The sequence below is a fragment of the Hyperolius riggenbachi genome, chromosome 11 (assembly GCF_040937935.1).
Source record: "Hyperolius riggenbachi isolate aHypRig1 chromosome 11, aHypRig1.pri, whole genome shotgun sequence".
Classification (NCBI taxonomy): Eukaryota; Metazoa; Chordata; class Amphibia; order Anura; family Hyperoliidae; genus Hyperolius; species Hyperolius riggenbachi.
In genome coordinates, this window is record NC_090656.1 from 51,069,771 (window position 1) to 51,095,481 (window position 25,711).

Consider the following 25,711-nt stretch of genomic DNA (forward strand, 5'->3'; position numbering starts at 1 on the left):
GTGAGACGTTAAAGTCGCACGTTATAAAAAATTATGACGCAGACTAACGCACAGCAATACAAAGACTGTGCAACATTCACAGTGCACACGTTGCATTGTGTGTAACGTGTAGCAATATTTATAAGTGCTGCATGCGGTGCGTTTAGCAATACATTTGCTGCGGTATGTGTGTTGCACATGCTCAGTAATATTTTTTTTTGTTTTTTTAAATGTAACACATGAGCCGTTTTCATTCCATCAGTATGCAATGAAAACGGCGCACCAAGAGACACATAACGCAGTGCAAAATAACGTCCAATTTTATAACCTACACGCGCTGCGTTAGGGGCACGTTGTGCGACTTTTACGTTGCATCAAACGCAACGTCCCACTGTGAAAGAGGCCTAATAGTAGAATAGCAGTACATTTACAAATATTCCACTGTTGGGATTTCTGGGTGCCCACATTTCTGCCCTTTGAGGTCATTAAAAGGTGCATAGAATCCAGAAAAATCTTGGTATACATGGTACAAGATCAAAAGCTAAGGTTGGATTACAGTGGTCTTAAGACCCTCAGACATCAGTGCCTTACAAATAAACACAATGATGTACTGGAAAACGCTGCAAAGGCTCAGGAACAATTTCAAAAAGTTTTGGCTGTGGATACAGTTCATTCCTGAAACCACAAATGAAACCAGGGTTGCTCGTAAACTACGCCACGCACTGGCGTAGTCCGCAACTACGCATCGTAGTTCATAGACGAAGTTTAAAAACATTGCGTACGTATTTCCGCATAGTCCTAGTACTGCAATTTGAAGCTACGCCCGCTACGCGTAGTTGACATATGTAGTGCGAAGTCAACTACGCGTGTGGTAATTGCGTCTATACGGGTCATTGCGCATGCGCAGAAATATTATTGCCTTCTATACGTATACAATTCCGCATTGGAAGGTGGAATGTATGTATATATTAGTTCACCTATGCGCATATTTAGCGGATTGTTGCGGAAATTTTTGCGCATAAGGGCATAAGCGTCCGCATAAACTATGCTTCGCACTACGCGAAGCTTCCGTATTTTAACGCGTAGTCTACAAAATGCAAACATAGCGAAGCTTCTGATTTTTAAACCGTAGTTTCTGAAGCGTAATTGCGTAGAACTACGCGTAGTTCCAGTGTAGCGAATTTGGCTGACTACGACCATCCCTGAATGAAACCACAAGTTAAAATTGCGCCATGCAAAGAGTAAACTTAGTGATGATGAAATAACTTTCTTCTGTGCCATTCAGCAAGCAAATTGAAAACCCCCACTGAATCATTGATGAACTCTTAAAGGACAACTGAAGCTATAGGAAGGATATAGATTCTTCAATATGTATTTCCTTTTTAAGCAATACCAGTTGCCTGGCTATCCTGTTGATCCTCTACCTCTAATACTTTAAGCCATAGACCCTGAAAAAGCATGCAGCACATCAGGTGTTTCTTACATAATTGTCAGATCTGACAAAATTAGCTGCATGCTTGTTTCTGGTGTGATTCAGACACTAATGCAGCCAAATAGATCTGTAGGGCTGCCAGGCAAACAGTATTGTTTAAAAGGAAATCAATATGGCAGCCTCCATATTCTTCTCACTTCAGTTGTCCTTTAAATCTTGATGCAAATGTAGTCGCCAAGCCAAGTTCAAGCCCTAATAGCCATTCCAACCCAGCTGATCTGTAGTTTAACCTCCTTGCCGGTTATCCCGAGCTCAGCTCGGGGTAACCTGCGCAGGAGGATATCTCAGGCCCCGCTGGGCCGATTTGCATAATTTTTTTTCCCTACACGCAGCTAGCACTTTGCTAGCTGCGTGTAGGTCGCGATCGCCGCCGCTCGCCGCCGATTCGCCGCTACCCGCCGCGCCGAGCCGCCCCCCCCCCCCGCCCCAGACCCCTGCACAGCCTGGCCAATCAGTGCCAGGCAGCGCTAAGGGGCGGATCAGAGTTCCCTCTGACTTCACGACGTCTATGACGTCGGTGACGTCATCCCGCCCGGTCGCCATGGCCCGCCGGAGAAGCCCTGCAGGAAATCCCGTTCTCAACGGGATTCCCTGCATACTCTAATCGCCGAAGGCGATCGGAGTGGGTGGGGGGATGCCGCCGCTTAGCGGCTATCATGTAGCGAGCCCTGGGCTCGCTACATGATTTAAAAAAATAAAAATTAAAAAAAAGTGCGGCGCTGCCTCCTTGCCGGATTTTTTAGACCGGCAAGGAGGTTAAAGGGCATTCTGGGCATTGTGAAACAAAAGTTTCTGCTGGGGAACGTGCAAATCCTGACATGAACTCGCATTCACAAACACATTCTCCAGGGACAAACTCCATCACTAGAAACCATATATTAACCTCCCTGGCGGTACGCAGTTTTAGAGGCTGCGTCAGCGAGAGGATTTTTTAAAAATAAAAGTTGCTCTATATAGCTACGCTACCACTTCGCTAGCTAATTATGTCCCCCGAGCCGGCCGGCACCTAACTGAACACCCTAATCGCCGCCAGCAATATTTACCCCTCCGCGATCCCGCAAGAGCCGAAGCTTCCCTATCCAGCTTCACTCGTTGCTATGACGATGATCGGACATAAGGTCATGACATCATACGCCGTCCTGATCCTCCCCATAGCGAAGCCTGCCTGGGGAGTATGTATTACGGTGGTGATCAGGGGCGATCGGTGGGGACCGGAGGCACTTGGGGGACATAATTAGCTAGCAAAGTGCTAGCTGAAGCATATAGAGCTACTTTTATTTAAAAAATCCTCCCGGGGCCATGTGATCCCCTTCGGCAGCTAGCCCGACCCTAATTCGGGCTTACCGCCAGGGAGGTTAACCACCCAGACACTCTACCATGTACTGCGGTCAAGGAAGGGGGGGTTAACTAGAGGCTTATCTAGGGAAAACAGCTCCTATGGCAAACATTGAAATTCGCCCCCAGGGAGTGGGGAGTGCGCCTCCAAATATTTTAATGTGTAGCCTCGGTTGAGTTGGTTGGGTCCAAGTTGAAGTGAAGCATCGCCTTTGACACTGGAATATCGCAATAGGTCAGCATAAACATATCCCCCAAATAACAGGCAGCTTGTCCCCCCAAAAGATTTAACCAGGCAGCAGAATGTCCCCCAGCTAAAAACCTGAATCTGTATGGAGAACACCAAAGATGCCACAAGGCAGTGCCTCCAGTAAGAGGAGTCCATGACGCATGCCATACCTGCACCCCCGTAGATACGCCACTGTGGGGAACACTGTGGTCTGATGATTCAAAATTTGGAAGGTTAACTACTTTAGGACCATGGTGATTGAAATCTATGCCCTGTTTTGGTGGGCTCCTGGCTGGCAGGGCATAGATTTCAATCAGCCGCCGCTGAAATCGGCTCCTGACCGGCTCACATGACTCTGCCATCATAGAGACGGCAGAGTCTATGTCAGGAGGATCCCGGGGTGCCGCGGTGATGGCGGGTGTGTGCGGCGATTCATCGAGATTCCGTTGGTATTGTACCAGCGGTCTCTGGTTCTTAAGGGGGCAGAGACCGCTGGTACTTAAGTGGTTAAAGAAGAGAAGGGACCATTCAGATTGATTTCAATGCTCAGTTTAAAATCCAGGATCCAGTTTTAGATCAACCGATTCGGTCTGAGACAGCAGACTTTCAATAATCCTGCAGAGTGGCTTTAAATTTAGTTAGCAACCCAGTGGTTGCAGAGATAGAAAAAGCTTGTTTTTTAATGTATTTACGACAAACAGAAGAACACACTGAAAAAAATGGCTTTGGGGAAACTCAACAGTGTTCTCCTTTGAGTTTGTACAGAAGACATCTGAGTACCGCACATTTCTATTACAATTACAATGAAATGCAAATGTCATCTCCTTGACACACATTAATCATGTTAGCTGTTTTGTAGAATCTGGAATACACAGATACTGACACACGGTTTGGAGATAAGACGCCCTGATACACTAAGCCTAAATGAGGCGCTGATGGGGAGAAATTCTCTGAAATTCCTATAAAACTATGATCCTGCACTTGAAAGGGAACAGAGTTTGTGGGCACCGGTAATAAATCAGTGCATCCACAGCAGCATATAAATGTTTCACATTAGTGGAGGACATGATTCAGCATTCTGAAATTCCGTTTGACTTTGTATTTCTACTCATCTCTCCCGGTCTGTGATCTGAAGCTGCCGTCAGTCCCGGAGAATGTTTATGTTACGGTCTACTCTACAGAAGTGATCATTACTGGAATGTCCGTTATGTTATTACGAATCTCCACGCATGCATTTGCCAGTGCTTACTTTCTCTGCCCTACCCCACATATAGAAGCTAGAGATGGCCCGAATGGTTCGCATTCGCCAGCGAACGCAAACTTTTGCGGAAGTTCGATTTGCCCCCATAGTGAGCCATTAGGGTCAACTTGGACCCTCTACATCACAGTCAGCAGGCACATTGTAGCCAATTAGGCTACACTCTCTCATGGAGCCACTCCCCCCTTATAAAAGGCAGGCAGCCCCGGGCTTACACTCACTCGTGTGCCTGCTGCATTACTTAGTGAAGGGACAGCTGCTGGCAGACTCTCACAGGGAAAAGATTAGTTAGGCTCTTGTAGGCTTGTTAGCTTGCTCCTTGCTGATTGTTATTGCTAAAATAGCACCTCACAACACCTCTTTTGAGAGCTAATGTTCTCCTGAAGTGTTTTTTTTTTGTGTGTGTTGCCCACTGACACTGCATTATACAGCCCTATCTGTTGCAGCTGGACCTTGGTAATTGCTATTACTGTGCCAGCCAGGCTCTGCCTAACTATCTATACTGGGATATCTACCTATGCCTACCTAACTACTGGGGCACCTACTTACCTATACGGGGACACCTACCTATGCCTATCTACCTACCTATACTAGGGCACTTACCTATGCCTACCTACCTATACTGGGACTCCTACCTATGCCTAGCTAACTACTGGGGCACCTACCTATGCCTAACCTACCTATACTGGGTCTCCTACCTATGCCTAGCTAACTACTGGGCACCTATCTATGCCTATCTACCTATACTGGGACACCTACCTATGCCTACCTACCTAAACTGGGACTCCTACCTATGCCTAGCTAACTACTGGGACACCTACCTATGCCTACCTACCTATACTGGGACACCTACCTATGCCTAGCTAACTACTGGGGCACCTACCTATGCCTATCTACCTATACTGGGACACCTACCTATGCCTACCTACCTATACTAGGACTCCTACCTATGCCTAGCTAACTACTGGGGCACCTACCTATGCCTATCTACCTATACTGGGACTCCTACCTATGCCTACCTACCTATACTAGGACTCCTACCTATGCCTAGCTAACTACTGGGGCACCTACCTATGCCTATCTACCTATACTGGGACTCCTACCTATGCCTACCTACCTATACTGGGACTCCTACCTATGCCTAGCTAACTGCTAGGGCACCTACCTATACCTACCTACCTATACTGGGGCACCTACCTATGCCTACCTACATACAAGAAGATAATAAGGTTGTTGCTTCATTGTGGACAGACCAGCTGATCAGCTGGACAGTCACAGCTGGACAGTCACCAGTTGATCAGCTGGACAGTCACTGTTGTTCTATCACTGAGCTACCTCAGCCCGGCGACCATATGGGCTTGAAAACCGCTATCGCCACGGTGTGCATCAGTCCAGCACGGCCGTCACTACGCAAACAGCTGTTTGCGGTGCGTTACACAGTGAGTTTGGTGTGTCAGCGTGAAGCAGTACTCTAATTACACTCCCTAATTGATGTATACACATGCAAGATGTTTTAAAGCACTTTAGGCCTGCAGTTTAGCATTAATTGTAATTTCTGCCCTTAAAACGCTGCTTTGCGCCAAATCCAGATTTTTCCCTGGGACTTTTGGCATCTATCCCACTCATCCATGCCCCCTCCAGGTGTTAGACCCATTGAAACACATTTTCTATAAATGTTTCTAGTTTTCAAAGTTCACATCCCCATTGAAATCTATTGCGGTTCGCGAAAGTTCGCGCGAACCGAACCTTTTGCGGAAGTTCGTGAACCTAAAATCGGAGGTTCGGGCCATCTCTAATAGAAGTCTGGTCTACTAAGATTTCCTATTACTGGAAATTAATGGAGAACAGACGTAATCCTAAAAACCTGGGCAAGGATTATTAAAAAAAAAGGTTTTTTTAATTTTTGTGTGTATTATTTTTGGTGAAAGACTGTGTTTTTGTTGTTTTTTTTTTTTCTTTTTCTTTTTTTGCAAAAGCATTTAAAGAGAAACCAATAACCAAGGATTGAACTTCATCTCAGTAGCTGATACCCCCTTTCCCGTGAGAAATGTTTTCCTTTTCTCAAATGGATCATCAGGGGGCTCTGTATGGCTGATATTGTGGTGAAACCCCTCCCACAGTGTGATGTCAGGACCATGGTTCTGACATCACACTGTGGGACCCTTGTTGCATTAAAAGCAAGCAGCATCTCCTTCCACTGATCTCACCTGCCAGCAGTAAAAATGTTGCCCTATGATAAATGTCAGAATGTAAATCGGGGAGAGGGAAGATTTTACAATGGGCAAACACTGACTAAATCGTTTATACAGAATTATTGTAAAAATTAAGCACTTTTGTTCGTTATGTTATTTTCTCTGGAGTTCTTCTTTAACCTCCCTAGCAGTATTGACGGTTATACACGTCAATACAAAACATGCTGTGAACAGTATTGACTTACATACACGTCACTACTCTTCTGCACTGTATACTAGACCCTTTCTTGACACATTTTGGCAAGTTACAGGAAAAAAAGATTATCAAAATTAATTTGATCACACTGACACACCACATCCACTGTGTAACGCATCACAAACAGCTAAGTCAGTCCCCACACACATGCAAGATGTTTTAAAGCACTTTAGGCCTGCAATTTAGCATTCAATGTGATTTCTGCCCTTAAAACGCTGCTTTGCGTCAAATCCAGATTTTTTTCCCGGGTCTTTTGGCATGTATCCCACTCATCAATGCAAAAACTCAGATGTTAGACCCCTTGAAACATCTTTTCCATCACTTTTGTGGCCAGCATAAATGTTTCTAGTTTTCAAAGTTCGCATCCCCATTGAAGTCTATTGCGGTTTCGTGAACATTCGCAAGTTCGCGAACGTTTGCGGAGGTTCGCCAACCCGGTTCGTGAACCTAAAATCGGGGGTTCGGGCCACCTCTAATCATGTGATGTTCTTGCTCACTTCACAAAGGGGGGAAAAAAAACATTCCACAGTTATTCCCCTTGCCAGCAGTAAAGATGCTGGCATCAAGGATAATTTTAAGACTAAAAAATCAGGATGACCTATATATTAAAAATCTTTAATTAAATTCAGTAAAAATCTGTAACAGAACATAGTCTATAGTGCATAAAAAAATATATATAAAGTCAAAAATGGTAGTTTCTGCTTTAAAAGAACCCTAACAATAATAATATTAACTGCTGCACTAATGAATAGTCAGATATTATAGATCCTCTTTTCTTTACAGCTGCCTGACCACTCCAATGCAGTCTGTAGCAAGTCTCCTTTAGTCACATGATCATATAAGTGGGCAAGTGATTGCCTTGTAAACGGAAGAATAGAAACCAGGCCTTCTTGCTGACTTATAGCTTACCACGGCTCACTGTGCCTAGCAAGGAGGTATGGCATGTTCGCTGGTTGAACTCGATGGACGTATGTCTTTTTTCAAACCAAATAACTATGTAACTATGGCTTTGAATTGACTACAGGGAGAATGAGCTGGAGGCTATGTGATAGGGTGAAGGAGGATTTTACATTTTTAAGGTCCCAAAACATATTTTGTATGCATAATTTATGAGTAGTTAAATATGCATAAAAACTGTGCAAAGACTTGCACTTTAAGCCTGGCTTGCTGAAAATATCTATAACAAGAGTTTCCTAAAAAAAAAAGTGATGCTAAATATTGACACCCCTCCATTTATGTGTGAAAATACATCTGTACTAATAGTATAATGGTTTTGTTTACAATGTAATAATTGTTTATTGATGTGGGCTTATTATCTTTTTTAATTACTGATATATCGTACAAAAATAGTGTGATCCAGTCCTCATGCAGGCTGGAACTGTCAAGTAAGGCAGAACTGGTAAGCATAGGGCTCTAGCACCTTAGAAATACTAGCCCATGTTGTTCTTAATATAAGGAAGGGGGTGGTAGCTTGCAATGCAGGGAGGGGTGACAAAGTCTCTACTTCTTTTGCAAAACACCCTTGTCTCAATTTTAAAGGGATACTGTAGGGGGGTCGGAGGAAAATGAGCTGAACTTACCCGGGGCTTCTAACGGTCCCCCGCAGACATCCTGTGTTGGCGCAGCCACTCACCGATGCTCTGGCCCCGCCTCCAGTTCACTTCTGGAATTTCTGACTTTAAAGTCAGAAAACCACTGCGCCTGCACGCCCGTGTCCTCGCTCCCGCTGATGTCACCAGGAGTGTACTGCGCAGACACAGACCATACTGGGCCTGCGCTGTGCGCTCTTGATGACATCAGCGGGATCGAGGACACGGCAACGCAGGCGCAGGGGTTTTCTGACTTTAGAGTCTGAAATTCCAGAAGTGAACCGGAGGCGGGGCCGGAGCATCGGTGAGTGGCTGCGCCAACACAGGATGTCTGCGGGGGACCTTTAGAAGCCCTGGGTAAGTTCAGCTCATTTTCCCCCGACCCCCCTACAGTATCCCTTTAAGTACAGTGAACTAGAGATGGCCCGAACGGTTGGTTCCCAGCGAACTTCCGGTGGTTCGCGTTCGCCAGTGAATGCAAACTTTCTGGAAGTTTGGTTCGCCCCCATAATGCACCCTTAGGGTCAACTTTGACCCTCTACATCACAGTCAGCAGGCACATTGTAGCCAATTAGGCTACACTCCCTCCTGGAGACCCCCCCCCCTTATAAAAGGCAGGCAGCGTTAGGCAGTGGACTCACTCGTGTGCCTGCAGTAATTAGTGAATGGATAGCTGCTGCAGACTCTCATAGGGAAAGCTTAGTTGGGCTCTTGTAGGCTTGTTAGCTTGCTCCTTGCTGATTCTTATTGCTAAAAAAAAGCACCCCACAACAGCTCTTTTGAGAGCTAATCTTGTTCTCGTGATCTATTTTTTTTCTGTGTGTCCCACTGACACTTGTGTTGCATAGACAGCCTTAATAATTAATACTGTGTGTGTGCCACTGCCAGGCCCAGCACATTCAGTGACTACCTGTGTGTGTGACAGGTGCACATTGTAATACCCATCACTGCATATACCTACCTACCTGTTCTCAGTGCACCCACCTACCCGCGTGAGCACACGCAGTGTCACTGTGCCTTGCCGCTAGCCATTTCTTAGGCTCCCACTCCGGACTGGAATCGAACCAGGATCCCCCGGTCATTAACCGTGGTCACTCGCAATGGCAGACTTGCCCTCCATAAAAGATTCTCAATGCAGGTACTGAACAGCAAGCAGAACAAGTATTTAAAAAAATAGATGTAATCTTTAACAATGGTAGAGAAAGAACCATGGAAAGTTGATAAGGCAGTCAGACATTACCTGCCATCACTGAGTGAGGAAGGGCAATCTCGCCATGGTGCGCACCAGTCCAGCACGGCGATCACTCATTACACAGTGAGTTTGGTGTGTCAGTGTGAAGCAGTACTCTAATTACACTCCTTGATTGATGTATACACATGCAAGATGTTTTAAAGCACTTTAGGCCTGCAATTTAGCATTCAATGTGATTTCTGCCCTTAAAACACTGCTTTGCATCTAATCCAGATTTTTCCAGGGGACTTTGGGCATGTATCCCACTCCGCCATGCCCCCCTCCAGGTGTTAGACCCCTTAAAACATGTTTTCCATCACTTTTGTGGTCAGCATAACTTTTTCTAGTTTTCAAAGAAGTTCGCCTCCCCATTGAAGTCTATTGCGGTTCGCGAAAGTTCGCGCGAACCGAACTTTCGCGGGAGGTTCGCGAACCACAAATCGGAAGTTCGGGGCTTCGGGCCATCTCTACAGTGAACGTTACTGCCCAAGAGGAGGCTGGAATAATAGTATGACTCCAATAAGCTTTAAGACAGAAGCCCATATGCAATTCACTTTTTCACCTGAGTTTTCTCCTAGGTGATATTTTCACAACTCGTAAAAAATGCATTTTAAAATCCCAGCAAGCTAGAAAGTACTCAAAATAATTTTGTTAGTAGTTTTTCAACTACTTTTTGGTACTTTTTCAATTGCATAATGCTGAAAAGTTATTTTAAATACAAGATGAATAATTATCTCCTAGGAGAAAACTCAGAAGAAAAAGTGAATTACAAATGGGCCAAAGAGGGGATATAATATCCTATGTACTGGGAAGAATAGTAACTTCCAACCTAATGCACAATGCCTGTTGTACATGTACAGTGAAGTAATCAAGTTATCTGTTTTCTTTTTGTCTCTCTATTTCTCTCGCATCTCCATACCATTACGTCTCTTCTCCATTCATTTTCATGCTCCTCTGCACTGGTTTATCCATTTCCTTTCATTTCCCCCCACTTGCTGCATCTTCATATGCAGGTGAACTGTATATCGGTGGCCTTCCAAGAAATATGTATGCTGGTCTTCCCAAGCTGGTTGCTTCTCGAGATGGTTTCCAGGGTTGTCTTGCGTCTGTAGACCTTAACGGTCGCCTCCCAGATCTTCTGACAGATGCCCTTCATCGGGTTGGCCAAGTAATAAGAGGATGCGACGGTAAGACTAAATGGGTTATAGCGATTAAGAGAATAAAACATAATTTATATGTATGCAGAAATGTATAAAGTAACTTAACAAGTAACTTAAATGAAAAGCATACAGTATATTGGGCTTGATGCACTAACCTGCAGTAATATTGCCCTGCAGTGCATGACAATATTACCATTACTTCCAGCAGCGTGTACTGCGAGTTATACAATTAGTGTGACCCACGATACTCGGGTAACAAGGCAGTTGCTATAGTGATACGCATTACTGATGAGTGTTACCATTAGTGACACTTGTTACCATAGCTACGGTCGCACTACTCGAGTATCAGGGGCTGCACTAATAGTGTAACTCACGGTACACTCTGCTGGAAGGAAGGGTACTAGCAGGGCCGGACCGACACATAGGCTGGGCAGGCACCAGCCTCTGGGCGCAGGTCACTAAGGTCACGTGGTGGGCGCAGGATCGGCTTCTTCCTCCTCCTAGCTGCATGCCCGCCCCGCGCTATGTCAGCCTTTGCGCCTCCTGTATTCCTGCTGTCAGTGTGCTGCGGGCAGCGTGGATTGTCTCTACTACCTCTCCCTCCGCCTCTGAGTCTGAGTAGTTGTAGGCTGGTTGCTATAGTGATAATGCCGCGGCTCTCTCTCTGGGCATGTATGTGCAGAGAGAGAGCCAGCGCAGTGTGCATCTCACGTAGTAGCCTATGCTGTGGCTGGTAGCTCTGATGTCCATGAATCTCGCCTCCTACTCCTAACACTGTGGTGTATGGTTATTGGTATGGTGATGGGGCCGCCGCCGCCGCCACTCTCTCCCTCCTTCCGGGCATGTATGTGCAGAAAGAGAGCCAGCACAGCGTTCAGCTCACATAGCCTTTGCTGCGGCTGCTAGCTCTCGCCCCCTTCTCCTAACAATCCAACCCCCTTCTAATTGTCCCTCTCGGTCCCAGCATCTGCTGCTAGTGTGGTGGATATGTAGCCAGGACTCAATTGGCGCCCGAGGCCATACACAGTGAGTGAGTAGTACTTGTAATTGTATTCTGACTGCCTGGTTATAGGAAGATCTGCAGGCAGCATAATCTACCACATTTGTCTATAGGTGCAGCAGAATAAGTATGTTTCTGGAGATATGTATGACCAAGGGCTTGATTCATTATTAGTAATGCGCTTTTTACCTCTTCTTGAGCGCGCTAATAAGCGCAACTTAATGATACCTTGGGGCACATTATGTGCACTACAAGAAGCATAGTGCATTACTTAGCAACAGCCGATCCTTTCAATAGCCACGCAGCAGTGACATATCGCAACCATGATACATCACTACCATGGCCACTTTAATGTATTAGCTGCCATGCTAGTTATGTATTGTGATAGCGATGTGTCACTGTTGCTAGGCTGTTGAAAGGATCAGCCGTTGCAAAGTAACGCATGCTACGCTGCCTTTAGCCTGGCCTGAAGCATAATTAAGTCGCGCTAAATTTATTAGCACGTGTAAGTAGAGGTGACTCACGCTGTTCAGTGCGTTGCTAATAATGAATCAAGCTCCAAATGAGTCTATACATTCACAAATCAGGTGTACTGAACTGTGTCTCAGCAGTATCAGTTTCATGCATAAGGCCCTTAATCGCTCTTGAAATAACTGTGATCATGTCAAGAAAAATCTAGCATCAGTACAGATTTTCCCTGGTGTCTAATGACTAAAGGTACCCATACCTCTAGCGACTTGGCAGCCGATTGACCAACCATAATTATCAAATCAGGTGAAAATCGGTGTCGCCATGTGCATGCCCAGTCAACGATGCAAACAATTTCCGGCTGAGAATGCTGATCGGAAGGGGGTGGGGAGGAGAGAGGAAGAGATGACACTTGGGCAGCTCAGACTCTGTTGGTGGTGTACCTTGTCCCGGTCCTGGGTACTAGTGCCATGCACTGTCTGTGCTTGCCAATATTACTACAAGTTAGTGCATCAACCCCATTGTGTTTTTTAATTTATACATATGTATAGGGCTGCTCAAATCCGATCCGGATGCTACTCAGCAGGGCCGGGCCGAGGCAGAGGCAGGAGAGGCTCCAGCCTCAGGGTGCTGTGTAGGAGGGGGCGCACAACTTACTTAGCTATCATTTGCCTATTGTGTTTAAAGCAGAGAGAAACAAGAAAAGGGGATACATGGCAGTGACTGCAAGCCAGATAACTAGAGATTAAGGTGTTGGGGGCCCTGGGGAGCCTCTTACTCTAATAGCAATCAATGTGTGACGGCTGGGGGGGAGGATAGGGGGGGCACACTTTAGTGTCTCAGCCTTGGGTGCTGGAGGACCTTGTCCCGGCTCTGCTACTCGGATAGTAGCTATCGGCCTGGGCGGGGGGGGGGGGTTAATCTTACCTATCATGATGTCTTCTTCGTCTGTCCCTCGGTGCCTCCCACGATGCACTCCAATCCGGTGTCACATGACTAAAAACACTTCCTCCTTCCGGGTTGAAGGAGGAAGTGTATAGTCACATGACGCCAGATTGGAGTGCATCGTGGGAGGCGCGGAGGGATGGATGAAGAAGACGTCATGATATGTAAGATTAACCCCCCTGTCAAGGCTGCAAAGCATTACTGGGAGAAATCCGGATAGCTACTATCCGAGTAGCATCCGGATGGGATTTGAGCAGCCCTACATATGTAGTTGTTGTTTTTTTTTCTTATTTATTTATTATGTTCCGTACTAAAGGTTTTTTTCCAGTTTACTATAATATTTCACAGTTACCACTTGGAGCCAACTGGTAGAACACACCAAATAAAAGTCTTAAGAAAAGCATTCTTGTAATACAACTGTTACTATGAGATTAGATGACACCATAAAAAGATACATGCCTTCTCTCTCCTAGCAGAGTGAGCCAAATGAAGCCCCTCTAGTTTGCACAGTCCTCCACGGAGTGTCTTTATTCTCCAATCTCCTGACTATTTTAGATATTCTAATAAAGCCTGCATAATAAAGCCTGGTAACTTACCCCATCCCCCTTATCTCTGCCACAGTCTCAGCCACCCTTGGGATCAGTACTGCACAAATTTGATCCCTTTCTCCGTCAGATGCAGATCAAACATGCTGGAAATTATTTATTGACTGTAAATTTCTATTCAGGAAAAATTGTATGGTGGGGTGGGGTGGGGAAGGAAGGGGGGGACTATGTGGGTGATCTCACTCTCAGGGGAGCCGGTAGGGTAGCCCGTCAATCAGCAGGGGGCGGGGCTGGCACCACCTCGCATTGTAGCTCCACCCTGCTTTGAACACATGTCAGCGTAAGTATAACGTGTCACAGGGGATTATTGTCCAATAGCCTGGTGATGTGTTGGACTAGAATGCAGGGTGCTCAGATGCAACAATGCAATTTTTACATGACGCATCAGCAGAGAGGCCGGAGGTGATTATGTCAGACTGGATCCGGCAAGGGTGCCTCTAATGACAGTGGTATTTCTTTGGGGGTTTTTTTTTTTTGGTTGAAAGGGGTGTGTCGTATCAACCATAGATACTGAAAGATTTATCAGTCTCAGGTGAGGAAGTGTAAAGGGAATTGTTAAAACCGGAGATAACACTGAAATGACAGTGTGTAGAATAACACTCCCCATGACTTAGTTCATAGCAGGGCTAGACGTAAAGGGATGCAGGTCAGTCAGGAGCAGAGACGACATTAATGCAGCAATCATTATACAGTGGGGATGCGAAGGATTGGGCAATGTTGTTAATTGGCATGATTTTTCTTGTATAAGTCGTTGGTTGTTACGATAAAAAATGTCAGTTAAATGTATCATATAAGATATTGATATTTGATAAGTGAAATTAAGTTGATTGCATTTACAGAGAGTGAGCAATAATTGTTTAAATAACATTAGGCAGGTGCATAAATTTGGGCACTGTTGTCATTTTACTGATTCAAAAACCTTTAGAACTAATTATTGGAACTCAAATTGACTTGGTAAGCTCAGTGACCCCTGACCTGCATACACAATAATGAGAAAGAGTATTTTAGGGGGGTCAATTGTAAGTTTTCCTCCTCATTTGAATTCCTTTGAAGAATAGCAACATGGAGGTCTCAAAACAACTCTCAAATAAAGACAAAGATTGTTCACCATCATGGTTTAGGGGGAGGATACAGAAAGCTGTCTCAGATATTTCAGCTGTCTGTTTCCACAGTTAGTAACATATTAAGGAAATGGAAGACCACAGGCTCAGTTCAAGTTAAGGCTCGAAGTGGCAGACCAAGAAAAATCTTGGATAAACAGAAGCGATGAATGGTGAGAACAGTCAGTCAACCTACAGACCAGCACCAAAGACCTACAACATCATCTTGCTGCAGATGGAGTCACTGTGCATCGTTCAACCATTTGGCACACTTTACACAAGGAGATGCTGTATGCAGAGGAAGCCTTTTCTCCGCCCACAGCAAAAACAGAGCCGATTGAGGTATGCTAAAGTACATTTGGACACGCCAGCTTCATTTTGGAATAAGGTGCTGTGGACTGATGAAACTAAAATTGAGTTATTTGGGCATAACAAGGGGCATTATGCATGGAGGGAAAACACAGCATTCCAAGAAAATCACCTGCTACCTACAGTAAAATATGATGGTGGCTCCATCATGTTGTTGGGCTGTGTGGCCAGTGCAGGGACTGGGCATCTTATCAATGTTTAGGGACGCATGGATTCAACTCAATATCAGCAGATTCTGGAGACCAATGTCAAGGAATCAGTGAAAAAGCTGAAGCTGCGCCGGGGCTGGATCTTTCAACAAGACAAGAACCCTAATCACTGCACAAAATCTACTAAGGCATTCATGCACAGGCCATCTGAGTCCCCAGACCTGAATATAATTAAAAATCTGTGGTGTGAGTTAAAGGAGAACTGTGGTGAAAGTTATATGGAGGCTGCCATATTGATTTCCTTTTAAGCAATACCGATTACCTTGCTATCCTGCTGAGCTAGTTGCCTGCAGAAGTGTGAATCACACCAGAAACATGCATGCAGCTAGTCTAGTCAGATTTGACAAAAATGTCAGAAACACCTGATCTGCTGCATGCTTGTTCAGGGTCTATGGCTAAAAGTATTAGAGGCAGAGGATCCGCAGGTTAGCCAAGCAACTGGTATTGCTTAAAAGGAAATAAATATGGCAGCCTCCATATACCTCTCACTACAGTTCTCCTTTAAAGCTGAGCTGTCCATGCTCAGAAGCCATCATACCTGAATGAACTGGAGATGTTTTGTAAAGAGGAATGGTCCAAAATACCTTCAACTAGAATCCAGACACTCATTGGAACCTACAGGAAGCTTTTAGAGGCTGCAATTTCTCCAAAAGGAGGATCTACTAAATATTGATTTAATTTCTTTTTTGTGGTGCCCAAATTTATGCACCTGCCTAATTTTGTTTAAACAATTATTGCACACTTTCTGTAAATCCAATAAACTTCATTTCACTTCTCAAATATCACTGTGTGCGTCTCCTATATGATATAGTTAACTGATATTTTTTAACGTAACAACCAACGATTTATACAGAAAAATCATGACTATTAACAAAGTTGCCCAAACTTTCGCATCACACTGTAATAAGCTATTGTATATTGTGCTGCCCACATGGAAAGAATAATGCTGTATAGCAGTAGTTGGAGCTACACTGTTGGAGCTGATACATGAATCAACAGACAGTTTACGAGAAAACTGCTGTTATTTCAGCAGAAACAAGAGAACATTATAGAGGTGGCAATCAGATAAAAAGCTGACCAGTTTTACAATTACCACTAGAATCCCATTATTTATCGGCACTTTAGTTCCGACCGCCATGTTTATAAAGTGGAGGCCAGACTCATTGTAGCAGGCTTCTGATTTATTCCGCTTTTATAAGTGGCAACGCCATAGGAAACAATGCAGAACAGTGGTTTCTCTTTCAAACACCCTGTTTGCCACTTTTGCCGCACATCACAACTTTAGAAAATAACAGTGAACAGCCATAATGAAAGTCAATGGCACACTTGCTACTGCTTCAAAAATATCAGTCACAACAAGAATTAATGGCCCAGAGTGACTGGAGCCTCTGATAGCCACTTTACTACAATTACAGTACAAGGTGATAGTTTTGAAATCCTGATCTCCAGGGAACAAAACCTGCTCTTGTTTTTATGAATACAGCATTATAAAATGGATAAACAGGATTATAAAAGGAACTATGCTCACCTCAACTCATGGTAACTTACTAAATTGACCATTGGTATAAAACACACATAAATTATCATCCAATATTATTTTGTATCCTTGTTGGGATATTTATTTACCACTGGCTGAATAGCTGTGTTTTGCTATGTTGTTTCAGAAAATAAAAAAAATAGAATATGTTATTTGGGAAATCTAAGTATTTTTAATCATAAAAGGTTTGTTTTTTAGAAATCTGAAGTGAAGCAAATGACTTAGTTTGAGTATCTGCTGTCTCTTTATGTATGCTCCCAGGGCCGCAGTTGCTATAGAGGCAAAGGGGGCAATTGCCCCAGGGCCATCAACCTCTACAGGGGCTCCTCGCCGTCAACCCTGCTAAATCCTGCTTCTCTTGCTCGCCTGTCCCGATGGGTGGCGGCGCCACAGTCCAGGCACTTTTGCCACTCTGTCCTCCTCCTTCTCTATGACCCAGCGCATGTCATGTGTCATAGAGAAGGAGGAGGACAGTGTGGCAAGAGTGCCCAGACTGTACAGATGCCACCCGCCGGGACAGGTAAGTAATTACTGCTGCGGCTTCTCACGCAAGTGCCCCTGGTAGCAGAGAGGTAATTGCCGGGGGGGTAGGTTGTTTGGGCAGGGGTCGTAGGTTTGCCCCAGGACCCCAGAGCCCCTTCAACTGGCCCTGGATGCTTCTATTCCTTTAGTCTCAAATGTCATTCTTTCAATGGCACCATCACCAACCCCAATAATATTGGCTTTTTCCTATAAGTGTTGTCTGATAAACATTTATTTTATCTCTCCTCACAACACCCTTGTGACTTTCTGAAACTGTAACTGCTTCTGCTCAAGTTCCTCCTCTTAGGTCCTCTCCTTCTCACTCTTGCCTCTGTCAATAAAAATCTCAGTATTTTGGCTTCTGCAGCTCCTGAACCTGAATATTAATGAAATAATTGGTGATGGGAACCAAAAGTTTAGAAGGTAACAGGCAAAAATCACACCATAACCATGCTTTTTGAAGATATTAAAGGCAGGGGTGGTGCATCAGAAGACAAGAATGCCTCTGGTTAAAGAGCTTCTTCTTCTCCATGTCCCCCTAAGAAGGTAGTCCGGGTAATAGTAAAATAAAGGGGACTTGTGGTAGAATCTGGAAGATATCCAACCCCTTCAGAGGAGCACATTAGTGAGTATGTATTGAATAGCTGCTAATTTGTTTGGGCACTGGGTGGAGCCAATAGATAAAATATTGGTAATGTTGATTACCATTGTCTTACTATGGATTACCCGGCCCTATTCTCAAACGAATCCCCCTCTTAGTGCCTAACACTAAAACCCCCTTAAATGTTTACAACTAACAACTGACTCCTAAATAGCTGAAACTACTGTAGCTGACTGACTAATAACAGGCGATCAGCAATAGAGACTAGTACCCAAATGGCTGCTAATAGCTGATTGATGAAATGACATGCAAAAAATTGTGGCTTGCTTGCAAATTTAATGCAAATTGAAAGTTGGAATTAGACCAATACAATTCCACAGGATGTGGCTTAGAATTATCCAATAACGAGTTGCGTAAAATTTGCACAAAGTTTGAATGCCAGACAGAATGATTTGCATCTTCAGTCCATGAGATTTTATTTTAGTTAGGTCTTGATTTGATCATCTCATTTAAAGCATGCAGTATCAATGAGAAAAAAGATTAACCCTCCTGGCGGTAACCCCCACCTACATTCGGGGTAGCCGCCGCAGATGATTGCATGGCCCTGGGAGGGATTTTTGTAATAAAACTTGTAATAGTTGTATCTAGCACTAGGCTAGCTACATGTGTCCCCAAAGTCCCTTCAGTCCCCTCCGATCGCCCCCGATCCCCGCCGTAATACGTACCCCCAGGGATCCCGCGATGGCGCAGCCTCCCAATCAGCTCCAGGCTTCGCTATGGGGAGGATTGGGACTGCGCATAACGTCATGTCCGATCCTCGCCATAGCGACGACTGAAGCTGATTGCGGAGGCTGCAGCTCTCACTGGATCACGGCTGGGTAAATATAAGCGGCGGCGATCGGGGGGACTTGGGGGACACTGGTAGCTAACCTAGTGCTAGCTATAACTATTACAACAAGTTTTATTACAAAAATCCCTCCCGCAGACGCAGCCACCGAAACTGCATACCGCTAGGAGGGTTAAAATATACTGTACTTATCTTATTAGCATAGAGAGGATGATCCAGAGGCTTCTCCTATCCTCCTTGACCATGCCGTTCCAGTGCTTGGTCCCTCTGAACATATTTGACAAGAGTTAGATGAATATGCTTACCAGTTCATGCCACTGTACAAATGTGGCCGTACTGCTCAGGTGCAAGTATGTCCTGCGCAGTAGCATATTGCACAGTTTTTCACTCTGTGCAGTGCACAAGCAGCTCTATGCTACTGCACAGGTGCAGACTACTCTTGCACTTACGCAGCCGCAAAGAAGAGATTTCTGGCAAGCAGTGGTGGGGTGGATGGGGATCTGAGAAGCCTTTGGATCATCCAGGCACTATTCTCTACTGAGGTTTTTACCACAGCTTTGCTTTAAAGTGAACCTTAAAGAGAATCCTATTAGCACACAGAGGCTGGGTCTGCATATAATGCCCAGCCTCTGTTGCTATACTGTTTCCCCACAGGCCTTCCCTGCGCTCTGCTGTGCCCCCATAAATCAAACGCTGTGCTAGCGAGTAGCGACATCGCTAGCCGGCTGTTTACATCTGCACTGTCACTCTCTCCGCTCCCCTGCCTCCTCTATATTTCCAATCAGTGAGGAGGAAAAGGATGCAGGCAGGGAGCGGCAACATAGAGGAGGCGGGGAAGCGGCGAGAGTGACAGTGCAGATGTAAACAGCCTGCTAGCGATGTCACTAGCACAGCGTTTTATTTATGGGGGACAGCAGAGCGCAGGGGGGGGCCTGGGGGGAAACAGTATAGCAACTGAGGCTGGGAATTATATACAGACCCAGCCTCTGTGTCCTAATAGGATTCTCGGGTTCTCTTTAACCTATATAAAAAAAAGTTTCACTAACTTGGGCACTTACCTAAAGAGTGGAAAGTCTCAGGATCCTATTGAGGCTTCCCTGCCTTCTCTGATGTACCCCGTAACTGAGTGCGACCCCTCCAGAAGATTAGTGAAAATGCATTGTCACTAATCATATCGGGGCTGCGCAGCTCTTGTTCCTCCAGCATGGCTGCGTAATAGCCGACCCATGCGCAGTAAGCCGGAGCAGCGGGCTCCATGCTACTGCACATGTTTGGGCGGGCTCGCACAGCTCGTGCGTGGCCATGCTTCAGAAGGAAGAGCTGTGCTGCCCCGATGTGGAAGGGGGGGCCACGCTCAACAATGGGGGCTTCAAATCAGCAAAGAAAGCCTCAGTAGGATCCTGAGGCTTCCCTCTTTTAAGGTATAGCTCTGATTTTGATCCCAAGCTTCGGCTCGGGATCACTTTAAAGTTCATAACTTGTTTCCTGCTTATTCAGGGCTCGTTTCCACTATCGCGAATCTGCATGCGTCCAACGCATGCAGATCCGCACATGTAATACAAGTGGATGGGCCTGTTTCCACTGTAGCGTTGTTGAGGTGCGTTTTTTTCAGCGTGAAAAAAACGCACAAAAGAGCCAACGATTTCGCCTGCGTCGGGAATTCGTGCGAATCGCCGCTAATGTATTTAATAGTAAAAACGCATGCGTTTGTTACATGCGTTTTTACCCGCGATTTCGCGTGCGATTTCGCACCTTTTTCAATTTTATTTAGCCCTGGCAGTGTCATGGTTAATTTCGCATGGCACCCTGCCATGTGAAATCGCATGCGAAATCGCGGGTAAAAACGCATGTGGAAACGCATCCGCATGCGTTTTTACAAGCGTCGGAATGCGGCCGAAATCGCGTCGCAACAGTGGAAACAAGCCCTAAATCTGTTGTGTAAGTAAAATGATAAACTGCAAGTTTTATTCTCTCTGTGTAGTCTCTCTTTTCCCAAGAAAGACAACTTTGCTGGCATTGAAGAGATGTCTGGCTGCTTTTATTTTCGCATTTAATTCCTCTTCGCTGCACCCAGTTCTACTATTTGCAGCTCCCAGATCTAACTATGTGCCACTGCCTACCTGCTCGATCAATGAATTTTGGAGCTTTATCTGTTGGTGCATGACATCCCTTGCTATTTATTTTCACATCGCATCTGAGCAGTTTCCCTTTTCAAATACTCAAGATTTCTCTCAGATTACTGCCTGTTTGTCAAATCTACAAGGTCATCTGCAAACCCTCATTCTACGATGTGTACTATTTACATCCAATGATGTCTCAAAAGCATCTTGCGGGGTTTGACGGCCTTTACGACAGCATCAAACGCGACAATAAATAAAAGAGGGCTGAGGACACATCCTTGACGGACATCTCTCACTGTTCTTCAACTGTCAGATTTATTACTGCTGAACCAAACATCATTTTCAGAGTTTGGGTAAAAACCTCGGATTGCTTCTATCAAGGATATGTTGGCATACTAAGCATTCATTTCATCCCTTAAAGCAATCCTGACATGGAAATAAACGTATGATACAATACATTGTATGTGTAGTTCTATACAGCTAACTCGTTGGCTTTACTAAATACATTTTTCAATAGTGCTATTTATTCTTATGTACAGTAAATGCCCCCTTACCGCTGCTCTGATTGCCGCCGTTGGCCCGTTATATCGTTTTGAAAAATGGTACTTCCTGGATTAAGATGGCAATAGCCCCTTTTATAACATCCGGGTCACGGCCATTCCTTCTCTGTGACCCTCTGTACTTCACCGTTCATGCGCGCGTGCAGCGCACGTCATAGTGCGCCTCCCTGCTCCTATGTTAACAGAGCTAGGAAGGGTTGCGCGCATACAAGGTTGCGCGTGCATGCACACTTCCACCCACTGTGTCTTGCACACTCTGAGAGGGGCGGGGAGAGGCAGAGTTCATCAGTGATTGACTGTACACAGCTCTGCCTCTTCCTAGTAACAAATTTTGTGACCAGTTTGGTCGTGGAAGATAGTTAGGGCATTTCTGAGTGAATAAATACGGGATGCGGCGAATCAATCAACATGATTGATGATAATTACAGTATAAAAAGAGGGGAAAAATGCTTCAGTGTCTCTTTAAAACAGAATGTATTTGCGATATTTCAGATTTAAGTGTGTAACTGTGGTTACCCACAATGCACCACTGCTGAATATGCAAATTATCTCTTTATGCCGGATCAGGTAGCCACAATGCCCGCCGCTGTGTGCCGCTCCAGTGGCCTGCAATAACAGAGTTTCATTTTTGTGACCCCTGAGGCCATGACGCTGGAAGTGCTGCTCTGTGTGTGTCTCACACAGAGCAGCATGCAGGAAGGGGGGAGTGGCCACAGAAAGGCAGAGCTGCCCAATGGCAGCTGGGGAAGCCTTCCAGGAATGCCCCCAATGGGTGTTTAGCAGGGAGTTCTTCTCCACCCCTACCCCCTCAAGAATGTTGGCAGCATTTTCAGGGGGTGATAGCTCAGTGCTGGGGGGGGCAAAGAGCAAAGCGGAGGGACACAGAGGCATGTCATAAAGCAGGGAACATGCCTCTGTGTCCCATCTGCCTAGAGATAGGACGAAATATTCGGCAGGCAAATAATTTGCCGCAAAGATTGTGTATTCGCATTTACTTCCTCAGGAGGTATATACTTGATGGATTTCATTCGCCCCCTATACGTTATCATTGAGCTAAACTTTGACCCCTCATGAGTCAGCAGACACATGGCAGCCAATCAGCTATCCCTCACACCTGGACACCCCCCCCCCCCCCCCCATCAGAAACCCAGCACAAGAGCCATTTTGCAGTCTGTGTTGGGCTTCTGTGCTAGGCAGATGAGGGACAGTGTGCTGTGACAGGGATAGAGTTAGGTAGGCCTGTGTTCTGTGTCCTCCATCCAGATTCTTTCTGCTACCACATAGTCCTGAACAGTTAAGCCCTTCTTAGGGCTGTTACATTGTTTTTCTTGCTATAGTATTCCTCTTTTGGCCAGTGCACAAGTTAGTTGCTGGAGACAGGTCTGGTAGTCCTAGTAGTGCACCGACCATAACCCACCTTCACACCACTACAGGCATCTGTTATCCACTACTGCCCCCTGTATAAGGCCTCAGTGCAGAATCAGTGTTTTTTTTGGTCACTTAACTGTCATTGAACTACCTCAGCCTGACCGTAGGAGCTGGAAAACTGCAATCGCCTGCACTCCCATGATTGTGCACACAAGCACAGCGGCCACTACACACCACTGCACAAAGACGCGGCTAAGAGGACTAACATTTATGTCCTGGAGGTGTCAACTAGTAAAAACAAAGATATGCTCACCTGACATAATCACTAAAGGTCTTTGCGGTTGTTTGCAGACTGTGGTGCGTTAAACGCGGCATGTACACACACTGGTTGTTTAAAGCACTTGATTCCACCAATTTAGGAGTGTAATGTGATTTCTGCCCTTTAGCGATTAAAACACGACTCAAAGTCAACTACATAATTTTGGGTGAGACTTTTGCTATGGATCCCCCTCCGGCATGCCCCTGTCCAGTTGTTAGGCCCCTTGAAACAACTTTTCCATCACTTTTGTGGCCAGAAACAGTCTTTGTTGGTTTTCAAATTCTCCTGCCCATTGAAGTCTATAGAGATTCACAGAGTCGCAAATTTTTGCAAAGATTCAAATTTGGAATTTGTGAACCCAAAATTTGATAATTGGCCCATCACTATATCTGCCCCTCCAGCGCCGCCTCAGGTACACTTTAACATTTTACAAATACATATATAAGCTAAGATAATCTTGAACACAAAAGCATTGTGATTTTATGCCCAGCAGGAGGACTCCAGACCAGATTTTACCTAGCAACAAGTAGCTGAGAAAAGTGATAAAGTATAATAATGACTTCATACAGTGTTTGTTTAATTGACCATGAAAATGACTTCAGCAGAATTCCGAGAAGGGCGTTGTGTGGTAGACCTTGGAAATTGTCGAAGACAAAATATATCACTGCCATATATACAGCCCATAGCATACAGACAGTGTGAAGTCTGTTTATAAAAAGTGGAGAACCAAAAAATTGCCTTCTTTGTGTTTCCCCTTTTTTAAATATAATAGCCACTTGCATAAAGTCATATTTATCAAAGGGAAACCGTATTTTGATCACCGGCAATCAGAACGGCAATTCCCCTAAATTATGAATCTGTAACTCTATTCACTTGAAAGGAGTAAGGAATCAATAGCTGCAATCATTTATCTTAGCTAAGAAAAGTGCTGTACTTGTTGAGATGTCTTGTTGATCAAGCAAACTTAAATGCAAAAGATAATATACATAAATTCCTGATATCTTGTATCATGTCTATTATTTCCAGGTCCAAGCACAACGTGTTCAGAAGAATCTTGCGGAAACCTCGGTGTCTGTCTGCAGCAATGGGATGGCTTCACATGTGACTGTACCATGACAACCTACGGAGGCCCGGTTTGCAATGACCGTAAGTTTTACATTATTTTAATTGTTAAAAATGATGTGCATGTAGTCCAACAGACACAAAGCGTTACAAGGACAGCTGGCTCCTCCCTCATGCCTGTAGATAGTCAGTTTACTCAGAAATAACAATTCATTACCATGTAACAAAAAACAAAACCTACACTTTCAAACTTATTGGGAAGACACAGACAACTCTGAGTGTGCAGCCCTTTATAGGGATGCTCATTTGTATTCCGCGGAATTGAAATTTCTGCATTTCCGAAAAGCAGTGAATCAGGAATCTGGAAAATCAAAATTCGTAAAAACGGAAAACCGAAAATCTGAATTTTCACGGAATCAGAAATGGGCATTTCCGACCATCCCTAGTCCTTCACTGCCACCATCATTTAATGGAAGCACTCTCTGAAATGTTATAGTTCTTATATAAGGAGGTCTAAACAGCATACAAAGATCTTTCACTGAACCCATGTAACCAAGTACGGTTATAGAGAATATATAGACACAAAAATCATGACCTCTTTAACTAACAGGTTTTGCCAGCAGATTTTGTGGTATATTCACAAAAGCTCGGTAAACTTAACGTATGCAAAGAGTGCACCTTAAGTTTACAAACATTTAAACATTATACCGTATATTCTTGAAAATAAGTCGACCTTGTGTATAAGTCAACTCCAATACTTGACCCTCTTAAGCTGGAATTTTTTATTGACTCAAGTATAAGTCTACTCAGCAAACTTAACAGCTACACTTGGGGACAAGGAAGAATAAACAGCTGCACTTGGGGACCAGGAGGGGTTAATGACTGCACTGCATACAGTATTGCAACAAGTAACCTCTCCTGTCCCTAAAGTGCAGAAAATACCTCCTCCAGGCCCCCAAGTGCAGCAATTATTCACTCCCCTTCCAGCAGCCCAGTATCTTTCCCCCAGCCTCTTACCTTGTTAATTGTTGTGGCCAGGACTTTCAGACCTGTGTTGTCTTGGCATTTCCTTAATCAAGAAAGTATCACTTACCACTGGGTAAATTGCTGTAAATGGGAATGTCACTAGATAGTACACACATTACTCAGTGTTGCTCCTGACTTGTATATAAGCTGACCCCTATACTTTTATTTAGTGAATTAGACCTGCATTTCTAGACATATAGTCGACTATATACAGTACGTAACGAGTAATGCAAATTGCACAACTTGTTCCTATATACATGCATCACTTATGTTGCTTGTTACACAAGCAGCATAAGTGATGCTATAATGAGTTATTTCTATAAATGCCAGTA

General features: G+C 44.8%; 1 protein-coding gene across 14 annotated transcripts in view; it reads left to right on the forward strand.

Moving 5' to 3' along the window:
* Positions 1–25,711, forward strand: part of NRXN2 (neurexin 2) — a 1,344,669-nt gene that overhangs the window by 896,748 nt on the left and 422,210 nt on the right. For all 14 annotated transcript variants that reach the window (XM_068260058.1, XM_068260059.1, XM_068260060.1 and 11 more), the window contains 2 exons: positions 10,575–10,748; positions 24,318–24,437. In XM_068260058.1, coding sequence (XP_068116159.1) covers positions 10,575–10,748; positions 24,318–24,437 — 294 coding nt within the window. The remainder of the gene's footprint in view (positions 1–10,574; positions 10,749–24,317; positions 24,438–25,711) is intronic.